Source organism: Apteryx mantelli, chromosome 14, assembly GCF_036417845.1.
Source record: "Apteryx mantelli isolate bAptMan1 chromosome 14, bAptMan1.hap1, whole genome shotgun sequence".
NCBI lineage: Eukaryota > Metazoa > Chordata > Aves > Apterygiformes > Apterygidae > Apteryx > Apteryx mantelli.
Genome location: NC_089991.1, coordinates 8317084 through 8331399, shown reverse-complemented (window position 1 = coordinate 8331399; position 14316 = coordinate 8317084). Strand labels below are relative to the sequence as shown.

The 14316-nt window shown below is 42.3% G+C and overlaps 1 protein-coding gene across 1 annotated transcript in view; it reads right to left on the bottom strand.

Moving 5' to 3' along the window:
* The window catches only part of ERGIC1 (endoplasmic reticulum-golgi intermediate compartment 1), a 61009-nt gene that overhangs the window by 7096 nt on the left and 39597 nt on the right, over positions 1-14316 (bottom strand). The window contains exons 4-9 of the mRNA XM_067304623.1: positions 13322-13416; positions 12589-12713; positions 9777-9881; positions 5654-5714; positions 4388-4488; positions 1204-1326 (exon numbers count right to left, since the gene is read on the bottom strand). Coding sequence (XP_067160724.1) covers positions 1204-1326; positions 4388-4488; positions 5654-5714; positions 9777-9881; positions 12589-12713; positions 13322-13416 — 610 coding nt within the window. The remainder of the gene's footprint in view (positions 1-1203; positions 1327-4387; positions 4489-5653; positions 5715-9776; positions 9882-12588; positions 12714-13321; positions 13417-14316) is intronic.

Below are 14316 nucleotides of genomic sequence, written 5' to 3'. Positions count from 1 at the left end.
TGAAGCACAGTATCACATTCGAGAAAGATGCTATTTATACCATCTTTATACAGCTGTTAATACCCCTATGATGGCATATCAGTAAATGAATGTTAGCAACAGACATGATAAAGCAATAATGTCAGCTATCGGTGATTTCCAAACACTCTTTCCCATTAAAAACATCTTTACATCCCCACCCCCAACAAGAAGCTTCAGAAATCTATGAGGGTGTATTCTTAGGGAAAGAAGTACAGGCAGCATGATATGCCAAATCATAAAATGCTGGTGTTCAACCTTTTTTAGGATCATGTTTTGAAACCAGAGAGACAGACTAAGAAGAGAAGAGCTTAAAACCACAACATTCAGATTTTGCTTTAAACCCCTTTGCCTTGGTATCTGTGTATCCTCGAGATCCTACACATCTCTGAAGTGAAAGGAACTTGATGTTTATCAGAAGCTGCAAAATCAAAATCCTTAAGTGCAGCATAGCCACACTGTTTATGTCACTTCCAATTAGAATATTCAAACAGTTTAAAAATCAAAATCCAAGGTCTTCATTCCAGCCAATTTATCAGTTACTCCACATTCTACCATGCCTCAATGGCACAACAGACTAGACTGTAGCTTAAACTTTAAGCCAACTCCCTCAACACACATTTTTTAAAGTTCTAGAAGATCTTGAAATAGCTCTTTGACTTACAAGCAGTTTGGGCTTGATAGCTCAAAACACAGCTGGTCAGAAAAACACCTATGGAATTTGATAATGCCCTTCTCCTCTTCTATACAGGACTAGATGCTCAGAACTGGCAAAACCATATTAAACCAAACAGCCATACTGAGCTAAACAACTGCCCTGCAAGTGAGATCTCATCATTAGAGAGACAGTGTATTGCAGCCTGTTTTATTACAGACCACATCAGTTTTACTTCCAAGTTTCTGACATGCTGCAATTGTGCCCACCATGCATGGACAGATTTTTGCACTTCTAGAACAGGGTGCTTCTCCTTCTTCTAGTGCCCAACTGATAAATTAAACTGTCAGAGTATAGGACTTCCCAGTTACCTCACTTACATTTCAGTACAAGTGAGCAGATGTACTGCTTTACTTTCAATCCATGATCCCAATGCTCTGAAGCAGAAACGTACTTCTGGGCAAGAAGGGTCCAGAAGAGAAATGACAGAAGGCAGGAGAAGGGAGAGTTAGAGGCTTTGAGTAACTCACCGATGTGATAAACCTGTACAAAGGCTGTCGCCTCTCTGTGTACTTCACTGTGATGGGGCTCAAATCATAGCGGAACCAGATAGCTGGGATAATGCGGCCAGTGTGACTGTAGGCTACATACTCCTAGAAAAGAAAGTGAGGGAAAAAATGGCAGAAAGTGTGAGCAATCTCATTCCAGACAGAACATCTGCAATAACTTTGTGTCTATGAATCTGGTCCTTACTCCATGGTTCTGTATGCGAGACGTGATTATCATCAGGCTGAAAGAAGCAAAGAGCTAGTTCCTGTATGACTTTTTTTTCCCCTATCCTTATCAAACAGGAAAATAGGATCATCACAACCTGATAACGATATAGCCTGGAACAACGAGTGATGCTGCTTTCTCTCACCTTCATCCAAAGCTACAAGCGTAAATAGATAAGGCTGTCATTGATTTCTCCATCGCAGATCTGCTTTATTTGAATACAAGGACTTTCTAAGTGGTTGCAGGTGAAGATTTTGTCCTGTCAGTATGTAAATCATACACTGGGAAATTCATCAAAACAAACAGAATTTAGTTTGCAAGAACCTGAGAATCTCTGCTTGCCCAGGCACTTGGAACAGGAAGCAGCATTTCCTGTGTGTGAGGCCCCTCTTCACATTGGGACCAGCAATGCAAATACTTTGCCCGCCCAGTGTGAATAATGTACAGACAAATTTAAGCCAGGTTTAAAAATCATGCTGAAAGCTAGAAGGAGACTGCATACATAAAAATATTGCAAAAGGTTATTCCAAGCTGGTTCAGGAGAGACATTTTTAAATTGTCTGCAATAATCTCCTTTAATCTATTTCCTTAACAGATACAGTGCAATGCATCAGTCACAGAACAGCATCCCAATAAGAGATACTGCATAATGCCAACACAAAACATACACTAATATCAACTTTAGAAGTCATATCTTTCTGAGCTGATATTTTGTCTGTGCTCTCAATAGAAATACATGTCAAGTTTCAAGGATCAAGACGTTTATCTTGACAGATGGAAGAAAAATCAAAGAAAAAAAGCAGGCTGGGGACTCAGAAATCCAACAAGAGTCACCAGCACTTGCATGGCACACACTCTCTCTTTACTCAGCTGCTCTTCCCCTCTTTTATCCCTATGACAGGCCTGCCAACTCAGATGACCTCTTCCATTTTAGTTCTCCTTCAGGTAGAGGCAAGGGTAACCTCATCTACTTTGCAAAGATGAAGAAAGGACAAGCAATAGGACAAATATGGGCATGATACAACTAAGACAACTTTAATCTCCATGCGCTCAGAGGGAGCCAGTGAAACAGCATCAGTCTCCTTCATCTATTTCATATAAATCCCAATCTTCTCTCTTTTTAAGTCCCCCCCCAAGGCTGGCAAAAGCCGCAGAATGGGGCTGCAACGCCTGGCCAGAATGCTTTCAGGGCTCTCACTGCAGAAGTCCTGCAGTGTTATCTGCAGACAGTGGCCATCTGGGGAAGGGAGGAAACAGAGGATCTAGGAGATAAAGGGGGAGAGGAGTCAGACAGTCCACACTTAAGACTCTCTTCGTCTCTTCACACCAGGCAATCTGTGCCAGACTATACCAATGGCTTCCGATCAGTATTGCAGTCAAGGACTAAAGCAGCAATAAGAAAATTTTTTTATTTTCAATGAGAAGAAAATGCAGAGGCAGCACTGCTTCCCTGCGCTTCAGTTTTGATAGACCTGACCTCAATTTTTCCTTCCTCTCCCCTTTTCCCCACCAGCAGTTCTGCTCTAATGAGTCAGTCTTGGCTGAATGCCCCAGTTTGCAACCATGTTCACAGAAGTATCAAAAGCAGTAGCTCCTGCTGCCTATTTTCCAAATTACTTTCAGAACTTGTGTCGCAAGAGACTTATCAGAACAGCAGTTGTGACATTAAACAGAACAAAAACATTGTAATCTGAATAGAGAGAGACATCCAAATCATTGGGACACACTGTACAAGTAAGCCTAAAAGTCACTAGACAGGAACACTAATCTCAGAACTAGCCCATGAGAGCACATGCTTGATTCTCAGTTATGGCAACCTAGCGGATATTACATATTATAAACAGACTCTGGACTTTCAACTAGAATCTGAGTGGCAAATTATTTTAAATTGAAATAGGGGCTTTACCTTAAAAAGTAAGGTTTTTTTTTTTAGTTCGATTACATTATTAAAATAAAAATATCTACACATTCAATGTGTATTAATTTAATAATTATAAAGTTACAATAACCATAAAAATTTACTGTCATGAACTAGGCATTGTGAAATAGTCAACCAGTACGTATTTGCTGCTGCAAGTTCAACGGCAGTCAAATGGCTTAGTATCTGAAACCAACACTTGTAAAATGCTAAAAACTTCAAAAAACAATATCTTTTTCTGCTAATTCAGAGAGTGTTATCTCCTTCATTTCTATTTATTTTGCTTGCTCAGTTTATTACTGGCTAATTTCTGAGTAAAAAAACCATAGTGAGAATTGGAAAAAAAAAACAAAAAACCCCCAGAAATTCTACCTGCTCTTCTGACACACTTTTTAAATGGTGATGTGAGAAGGTGAGATCTACTTGTTCTAAAATCTTGAAGAACATGAAAATCACAAAACACCGTTCTGCCCAGCCAGCTCAACCAGCTTCCTTAATTTCATAAGCTAACTTCAACTTGACATATTCTGATAACTTACTTCTTTCTTCTTACACACCCATCGCACTTAACACTGTTTAATTAATAAAACTGTGCGAGAGTGTTGTTTTGTACATTCAGTTGGATTCCAATTTCCATCCAAATGCACCTTGACACAAATCACAAGAGCTTCTGCAGCACCTGAAAATCTTCCATACAATTTATGGAGACCTAGACCAGTTAAACTGACATACGAGAAAGTCAGGAGTAAAAATACCATTCTCTAGAGGAAAAACAATACCACCATTGGCTCTGAAAAGCCCTCACAACCCAACCCTAGTTAAGGCAGCACCAGGAGCAGCAGGAAGGACTCTGAAGGGCTTCAGTTCCTCCTTCTCCCAGCAGAGGCTACTGCTCACCTACAAACGCACACACATGGCTGCGGAGCACAGGAGCTAGAGGGAGGAGGAATGGTGACTGAAGATCCTCCATGCATGCACTGGGCTGCAATGAGGAGCTTCTCCGAGAACCTCTACTTCTTTACCTTGTTTGCTACAGTATATTGGTATGAGTATCGCTGCTTGCCGCTCATGTCTTCGTACACTGTAGGGACTATCTTCAATATGTAATCGTGAGATGCAAGAGCTGTGGTCACAAAAGAAAAGGAAAACATAAGTTACAATTTAGAGAAAGGAATAGCAGGTTATATGTTTCTGAGTAAATGTCCAAAATCAACTAAAAAGAGTAAGCTCACAGAAGAAGTACCTTCTCCTTCCTTACCTCAGGTTCTGTGATGCAGTGACAATTTTGCATCCTATTTATATGGCATTTATACAAAACTCTGCAAGGTACTTGGACACCACCAGAATCTGCCTATTCTAAGGCTTCTGTAGTACCAGGACACAAGGAGATGAGTTTGTATCATTTCACATTTCCTTACTGCTTGCATCTATAAATGATTAGCCCCACCAATACTACAAAAAGCTGTCCTGTTTAAAACGAGCACTAGCTGAGGTTAGAGCTGCAGCTCACTGCGCTGCTTTTGACAGAAAGAGCTGAAGCACCACAACCTGTGTAGTGCCGTCTCCTCTATGCACTCTGCTTTGTTCCTTTCTCTTCTTTCTCCTTCTCTCACACCTGCTAAACAATTACTCTTTTTTTTTTTCATGATAAGAATGGTTTGGGCATTTTCATGTCTGTTGAAACAGTTCTAAAACAGTTCTTTGCAGCACCCAATGACATTTGACTCTTGGAAAAAAAAAAAAAAATCTAGCATCAGGAACCACCATGAATATTCTATTCCAAGAAATGGACAAGATGGATATCCCTCAGGAACCTGAAGATTTGAAAGAAAAACTTAGCCAAATTGTAGCATGCACTGAAAGTTTCTTTCTGTGCAGCTGGTTGTGGAAAAGTGCAGTGAAAAAGTCTATCCTTCCAGACATAGGGTAGGAGATAAGGTAACAGCTAACTTGCAACGCGAGAACAAGAAAAAGCTCTCATGGTGGTGGCAGCAGCAAAGGGGAGCTATAGGAGTAGGATATGGATAAAAAAACCTCAGTAATTCTATACCAGAGGGTCACAGAAGAGCTGGAGACAACGTCCAGGTTGCAGAAAGGCTGCAAAGGATATTTTGGATTAAGATTTCTCTTCAGTAGTGGACAGAATGGAAATGTCAGTCAGTAATGTCTGGATCTCTTTGATGAATGGGGAAAATTAAAGATTTCTGGATACATCAGTGTTGCATTAATAGCACTGTTTTCCCTACTGCAGTGAGTGGCTAAAACCTGTAATCACCAAGAATACATACGATTTGAACTGAGTTTGTCTGCTCCCTCCAAGGCATTGAATGCTCCATGAATGTTCTGGACCTGGAAAGCATAAAAAGTACATGAACAAACTATGCTCTGACTCCGTAATCTTGACGTTTGCTTCCCTATTCTCTCCTGTAACAAAGAGTACAGCCTGATTCAACCTTTCCAAAAACAAAGCCTCAACCCAGCAAAAGACGACTTCAAATCTTTCAATGACCATCAACGCTGGGGTTGGTTCCAAGTGAAAAAGTTGATTTCACAATGTTTTACACAATGTTTTACACAATGAAACTCAAAAAACACTCCAAAGCTAAAGGAGCTGCAGTTGAAAGATGCCAGTTAGGAAATATATCACAATGAAATTTCACAAGAGCTTTGCATAGTTAACTGTGAAAATTCATTTTCAGTCTCAAAGGAAAATAAATGGGAGCCAGATTCAGGTTAGAACTCAAAGTCCTCCTGCAAAGGGGGCTCATGTCAGAGCTGCTGGATTTCTACCACTTTATCTCATTATCCCATCCCTTACACTATGCACACTACGTCCTTGAAGATGGAAAGGACACCTGCCAACTCTGCCATTCATTCAGCTTTCCTTGCAGCTGGTTCCAGGCACGCAAGTATCTGTTTGCCCAGATCAACAGAATTTGATCCCATACCTTACACATACTATTTTCTTCTGGAGACTAGTGTCCACCAACAGAATAATCAATTTGTGAATCCTATAGACAGGGGAAACTCCACAGCAACAGCTGCAGATTAGGGGTTGCATCACTCACATAAAATACAGAAAGGACAAATAACTCGACAACCTAGAAATTCCTGACCTTAAGCCAGACCACAGGGAAGTAGTGTTCTGCTTGGGTGTGTTCTGACTTTCACCTCATTAACAGGATGCTGCACAAGTAGCTACTTCCCAGACCCTCTCAACAGCTGATAGCATGTGGATGTATTTGTCTGATCCTAATGGCTGTTTTCCCATTCTGAATGCCACAGAGCAGATGATGGTCTGGAGGAAAAAGCAACTGAACCAGTTTCTCACCTGAGAAAGGAAATTCTAGAGAGACAAAATCATCAGCAAGTTCACCTAGCAAGGTGCTGGTAACAAGCATAGAGCAAAAGCAACAGCTGAGCTTTCTGCAGTGCCTTTCACACTGCTGACATCTCAAGGATTTTACAGAATAGCAACCATGTCAGAACTATCCATGCAGACTGCACATATTCTTTACTCAGCTATCATACACACATAGATGAGCACAGCAGAAAAGCTAACGAAGAAAGGGAAGCCACAGGACTGGGCTATAGTATTATGCTCCATTCTGGATGCAGCTCAGAAGTAAGCCCCTCATCACATACTTGGGCCAGAGATTTTAAGATCCACTCAAAATATGCTACTGTAAATATTTAAGTGACTGCTCAGCAAACAACTGATATATCTGTCCTGTGAGGTACTCTTGCTCTTTGCTCCCCAGCATCCACACTTACCTGGGCACGTGCAACCTTTTTCAGACTCTGCTTATATGTAAAAATTGTCTGCTCTTTATCTCTCTGCCCAATCAGGTTGCAAAGCAGTTGCAAGTTACAGGGCTTCCACACAGACAAAGCTACCACAGATCTCCACAACTGCCTGTTTCTATGTCATCAGATCCTTTGGTACATCTGCCTCTCTGGTCTTTGCAACATGGATGGCATTTGTAACTTCCAGCTTGATGTTTTACTCTGATTTTCCTTGTGGACTGTTCTGGACTCCCATTACAATACTTGCTGTCCCAAAACCGCTAATTAATCTCTGCTCTATGAAATGCACAGGTATGTTCCTGAGGGAACATACTTGCACCTGGTTAAGTATCTGGAGGGACTTCAACAAGCAATATGATTTTGGCCACAGTGACAAAATTACTTTGCAACAGAGAATTTAAGCAAGCTTGTTTAGCCAGATATTCTCAGGACTGTGCTGCAGTACCAAGGCCAAATCTAGTGCTTCAGCAGTGGTACTCAAATGAAAAGGAAGCTAATCAGAGGTCTAATAGTGCCAATGCTTTATGCTCTTGCTAGAGGGACCTCAAAAAGATGCTTGCCAGGGCCTTGAGCACCCTAGGCTTTAACCTCCACGAAAGCATACAAAAGCATATAACTGAAAAGCCTGCTGGACTGCTCAGGCAGAGTCCAAAAGCAGGCCAAAATAACTTCCAGCCTTGCACCTAAGAAGGGAATACAAGTCTTCTCAAAAAGGTTTAAACTAAGATTATTCAACATGAAGATCTGGGATATTCAATGAGATCACTCAAGAGAATCCTACAATAAAAAACATGTTATATCCTACTTTCTGCATCTGTTTCTTTAGTGTGTAACCTGACACCCAATAACCTGATCAAGTTTGAATTTTGGTCCTGTCTGGGTTAAGGAAGACCTACAAAAAGTTTGCCACTAGTGTGCATGAATGACTGTTGAAGAACTGAAGCTTAAACAAGGCCAGACCAGATTTAAATCTCTGTTTCAAAAGGACTGTTTCTTCTGGAGACAACAGCATGTACCTTAGTGGATCATTCCAGTAGAGTGAGTAACAACCTACAAAAGAACAGAGTCCCAGCACATGACACAAGCGAATGAGACGAGCTCCTCAACCCCTTTATGAAATATGAGCATATATTACATCAAAGCAGGTGGGGGCAAAACAAAAGATTCAAAGGTGTATCAGATAGCTTTAAAGCTCTCCATAACCACTGTCTCTCTCCACTGTTTGCTGAGTCTCAATAGCACCTGTTTAGTGAATGCATCCTTCTTTAACTTGTGCTGTTGAGCCCCTGTTTGCCTACTGGATCAGCAGCTATATTCCACTCTTGCTCCACTCTTGTGTGTGGAGATGAGTAGTTGTTTTGGCCTTTGAAAGTACTAACAGAACTTGTCCAAATCATGAGTCAGCTACATGTGTACTAGACAGGTTTCTCACCACCAGCATGGAAGACACCTGCTATCAGAAACCTGCTCCTTTGCCCTGAACTGCCCAGGCTTCTCATCTCATTCATGCTGATTTGCACTTCAGCCACATTACTCAAAGACTCCATGATAAAACACTGGGAACACTACTCTACAGCACTGATTTCCCATGCAAACTACAGAACTCCCTATTAGCACTTACCTAATATTTTTCATAATTTCAGTGTGCTTTACAGACATTAAGCCAAGCCTATTTGTATGCTAATATTTCAGCGTTCCCACACAAGGTATTTCCTAAAAGAAGCCGGGAGCAGAGTCAGAAGACTACAAAGCAATGCTTAGACTTGTTAGCATGAGAAAAGGTTTTTGGAAGTAGGTGTACAAGAAGCAGACTAATGAGACGTCTGCACTGAGAAATGAAGATTACAGAGAGACTATGGGTAAGCAATGTTTAGGGTGAGTCGCAAATTGGGTGTGCACATATGCAACTCCCACCTATGATGCCAGTTCCTTGGAAGTAGGCTAAAGTAGTGCTGTAATCTATCCTTATTGAGAAATCAGGAATTATTACATAACTTGCGACACCAGGTGTAACTCTATCCACAGGGCAAGTGCACATGTTCAACTTCTTCCCAGCAGGGAACTGGCAGTTCTGAGTCTAACCTGTGTCTCACAGAACAAATTTGGCTAATAGATGTCTGCTTTAGAAGTATGGTGAGGTGAATTATGAAGAACTTGACTGGTGCCATGGTAAAGACAGTAGAGAACACATTTTCCCTTAGTATAATTACTGTTCCTCGGCAAACACACTCACTTAAGATATGCTTGCAAAATTAATACTAAAAGCAGTACTGTACAGTATTTTACAGGCCCAGCAATCCTCATGACTATTCACAACATGAACACAGACACTTAGCTTTCCAAAAGCACTTTCCATTTCAGATGGAAATAGCAAAGTCAGTCTATGCCTGAACACTGTTCCTTCCTGATGTGGTGGCATGTGAAGAGACTGAGTGTACAATGCATAAATGCAAAGGATGGATTTGCTTATCCAGGCAGTTCTTTCCTATGTCCTCCAACACTGTACATGGCCCTTCCATAAAACTGATCAGAGTTTAGTACCAAAGTCGCTCTGGTTGCATTCAGTCCCCTACAGACAGGGAGCTTTCAGGGAAGAGAACTCACCTGCAACTTGTCCCCAAAGGAGAGCTTGTGGATGATGTGAGTCATGTCAGGATTCTGAGGCTGTGCAGTGGCACTGTGTGTTGACACGTGAAAGTTACCGGGGACCTAAAATTAGTCAAGACAAGGAAGACAGAATTTCACATTTTATCCCTCAAGGCATTGCTAGGTTCTGTGATATGAAGCGGAAATGCCCAGATCCATCCAGCCTGGCATGCTGTATCTATTTAGCAGTGGATAACCCCTGGCACATCAGCGAAAGGCTCTGAAATACCCTCCTGCACTTGTCCAACATCACCGTACCACACACAACATGGAGAGCAGTTACATCCCAGGTGTCCTTACATTGCTACTGCTGCTGACTATGGGGTGATGAGTGGACCACTCCCAGCCTCAGGGATTCCTAACGCTTAAGGCTATGTCTTTCATCCCCGTTAAAATAAGATTCATGCCTTTGGCAGGCAACGGTTGCTTAACATTTTCCTCCCACATCTCACACTTGTAAATGGGCCCACTGCTGCAGAACAACCTAAGAAAGCTGTGGATACGTTCTTATTGTAGCATTGGTCATGAGCAACCTTACGTTTGACAAGATTGTGGGTAAGAAGGAGACTTTTTTTGTTGTTTTTTTGGGTTTTTTTTAGCGTATAGGCTTCATATACAAACTAAACCATATCTTCAGTTTCCAGCCCTGGAAATAACCCTTTTGAGTACAGGATTTTTTTTTTTTCTTTTTGACCGAGAGAAACACAAAGTCCTGAAAAATAAGGATTTCACCTAAGGACTCCAGTTGCCAAGACAGCAAATGAGCACTGATGTCATTTTGAGTGGATCACTCTGGCATGCGCATAATTTCAGGTCATTAGCCCTAAACCGTGAAGACTTTCAGCAGATTCAGCTCAACCACAGTTATGGAGGATGCAAGAAACTTTTCCTAGCAAGAAAAGGGCAGGAAATTAAACAGTCTTGATTTACAAACCCTTTGGCAGCACTGAAAAGCAATCTGGCACAGTCTAAGACAACAGTGGGAGGACTGTTATACAACTGGTGCCCACTGTCCTCTCTGCAGAGACACTTCACCAGCAGAACTGGCACGGGCCACATGTTGGTTACATATGCTTCCAGAAAAGCTAATTTAAATGACTTGAGGAACAGCTGGGTATTTTGGGAAACACTTTCAGGTGTGGATGTAAGCTGTGACATATGCAGGCTAAGTGAAGGGGGCAGCAGACTCTACAACAAGATCCACACAAAATCACCTCACTGCTGCCTTGTGCCTTCTCTCCAGGTTGGATGCCTTGCCAGGTACTGTCACCTACTCAGGCTCTAATCATTGCTCTTATCACTAACTTCATTCAGCCACCGACATCAACAGGAAGCTCAGCAGCTGTGAAGCTCTTTGCAGGATCAGTGCCTTCAAACAGAAGCTCTTCAGAGAAGGGACTGTCTCTGTATGTCTACGGAACACCACAGAAGAGGCTCCAACTGAGATCCTCAGTCAAGTTGCAAGGCAGGGTCCTGTTCCACCTTAGGTCATACAGAAGTCCATAAAATTTCTGCCAAGGGACTGAAGACTTTCACGTCAGCCATGAGAGGGTCAGGTTTTCAGAGCCAGAAGCCCTGTTAGGCCCCTTCCCTCTGACATTGGCCACAACCATTACATGGCACAACATAAAGAGTGGTCTTGCACAAACCAAGGGAACTTCTCACTGCCACATACAGCAAACCCCTGTTGAGTTGCCTTGGTGAGCAGAAAGCACCACACATACCAGGGGAAAAAACAAACAAACGAAAAACCCTAAGTATTTTAGCTCTGTGCTTCGGGGATTAGCAGAACAAGAACTACCTTTCAATGAGCCCTTTCCCAGACTTGTGGACTATCAGCTACCAGTAGTTTTGGTGGCTTAGAGGTGAGGAAAGAAATGTCCTCTTTTTAACTCCCTAATCCTTTCCATGCCACAGAATCAGCAAGAGGTTCTGTCTGTTATTTTTAGATGAAATTTACCATGACCTGGGAGAAAAAGAAGGAAGTAGGATTTTGTAGCCTGTGGTCCATGAGGAGGCGTGAATAAAGGGTGTGCCCTTCTTAGGACACCAGTGGGCCCCACCTCTGCCTCCCCCACCCCATCTAGTCATCTCTAGCATTACATAGCAAGATTATTCAATTTTTAACACACCCATCCCAGAGAGGAGCCTCCTCCAGGCCTGGATTTTCGTTCCTTGAGACAGAAGCAGAGCACCCCTACGAAGCATGCGCACAGGCCTTGTGTATGTATTCCAAACATCTTAACGGGGAGCCGTTTCTATTGGGCTGGCATCCTCTAGCAGGGAACATTCCTGTCATTCTGCGGCTCTTGGAACAAAAGAGGTTTGGATAGAGACGTTGCCAAAGACCTCTACACAGTGAGTCACATTTTGGAAGTGCAAAAGTTGTGACGAGTAAACGTAGAAGACACTCTGTACTCACAAGGAGTTCAAACAGTCCCCTAAACCTTAGGGCGGCTTCACTGAAAGTGACAGCACTGGTCACAGGGCTACTCTCTGCTATTAAAGCAATGCTACCTGGATTATCTGTTCTGGAGAACGGTAAGAATGAGACTGATCTAACATGCTCTGTGTGGGTCCAGCTATGTAGCCTCCTCTCCGCACACTGTTCTGCAGCATTGAGAGAACCAAGCTCACCTACTGATTAGGGACACGCACGTATCCTCTGCAAGCTGAGACACTGTAACACAGATTTTCATGAGCATTTTACAAGTGGATATTGCTAGTACCTCTCCAGCCAGAACACTCACTCACTGTCATTCCTACTCACCTTGTTGATGCTGAAATGGCCCTCAAACCTGCAGCCATCCCCATTGTTGAGAGGTATTTTCATCGAGTTGTCAATATGACCCACTTCATGCCTTCCCATTTCATCCTGGATGTCTAGTCCAACTACTGCATGGGTGGAAGAGGAAAAGACAACAAAACAAAACAAAACCCAGATTGTATAGGAAAGGTATGTACAGCTTTTACTGGAAAAAAAAAAATCTACAACTTTTCCTGGCAATGAGTAAATTCACCTGTCAAATATTGTCACACCAGATCTTCAGAATGGATTTTATAACCAAACTTTTCAGACTGTTTATTTGACACAAATGTAATTCCTATATCCTGCCACGTGACTGCAAGCTCAATTTTAGAAAATCAAGGTAATCAAGGAAGGTGATTTGTAAAAGCCAACAAGTAGCTGGTCCATTCAGAGTTACAAATAAAACTTGGGAGATTTCTTGCTGCCAGACACAGAAAGGTTACTAAAAAAAAGGAAACAAGACTTAGAAAGAAGCCAGTGAGGAAGGTCAACCACTACAAAGAACTGCAGAGAGAGCTCAGGGTCAAGAAAACAGGAGTTCTGGCCTGAAACACAAAGCAATGGGGTATTGGCAAAGGCTGCAGCTACTTCATCTCCACGGTGTTACAGAAGAAGGGCCACTGCACCAATTCGGGTCTATTTCAATTATCACTTAACATATGATGAAAAATGAAGAGTGAAAGGGGATACTCACATTCACAATGCAGGCTTGGTAAACTGATGTTCAGATTCACTTCTATTTTCCCTCCACTGTCTTTGTCTGGGTCATCCACGTAGAGCTCGTTAACTCTGGAGGACAGAAGACCACAGGTGGGTTCATGCACACAGCTACTTTCCACAGAAAGAACTTGCAGGGGAAAGAAAAAATGAGTCTTTGAAGCACTGGGTTTGATTGCGTGACACTTGCTACCAAGAGTTACAGACTGAGAGCAGGAATTGTCCCCTCAATTGCATGGGGACAAACCACAATTTAATTTTACTCCTTGCTTGATAAGTGCAGTATATGGAGGCTCTAAACATCTCCTTTACACCAGAAAAAAAGAAAAATAAACCCTCCTAATTTACTGCCCCTCCAACCTGAGTCTCAATAGTGACACAAAACAAGAACCTGATGTTTAAGAGGTGACAGGCTAGTGTGCTAGCTTGCTGCATACCTGGGCTGTTACTCTTTTCAGGAAGGAGGAAAGCAAGTGCTCTTCTATAGCATAAATAGGGTTAGAGAAAGGCTACTCTCAGCTATCCTACAGGAAAAGTTGATCTGTGTAACTAACTGCCATCTGTTATCGCCACCCAGTTGACACAGCAGAAGCAAGGGTAGACGGTGTGGCAGGCTGTGGAGCATTAAGACTTGTGATTAACCATGCCAGGCTAGAAAGCTGCCTGAGCTTCTGCCATTTCTCTGCTTCCCATTGTTGGCGCTCCCTTTTTGGGTGCCAAGGCCTCCTCCCTCCTGCCCTTCTCCTCTACTTGTATCTCTCTCCTTAACATCTCATTTCAGTCTATGAACTGTTAACTAAAAACAGCAAATAAAATTGAAGAGAAGAGGACTTGAGCCAGGAAACAGATGGGATGAAACATCCTGGACAGCAGGATCTAATACACTGTGTAACAGTCTCCCGAAGAGTAATGCTGTTTATGGCACCCAGAGGGCTGGCACATATTTCACAGAAGACAAAATACAGATTAAAA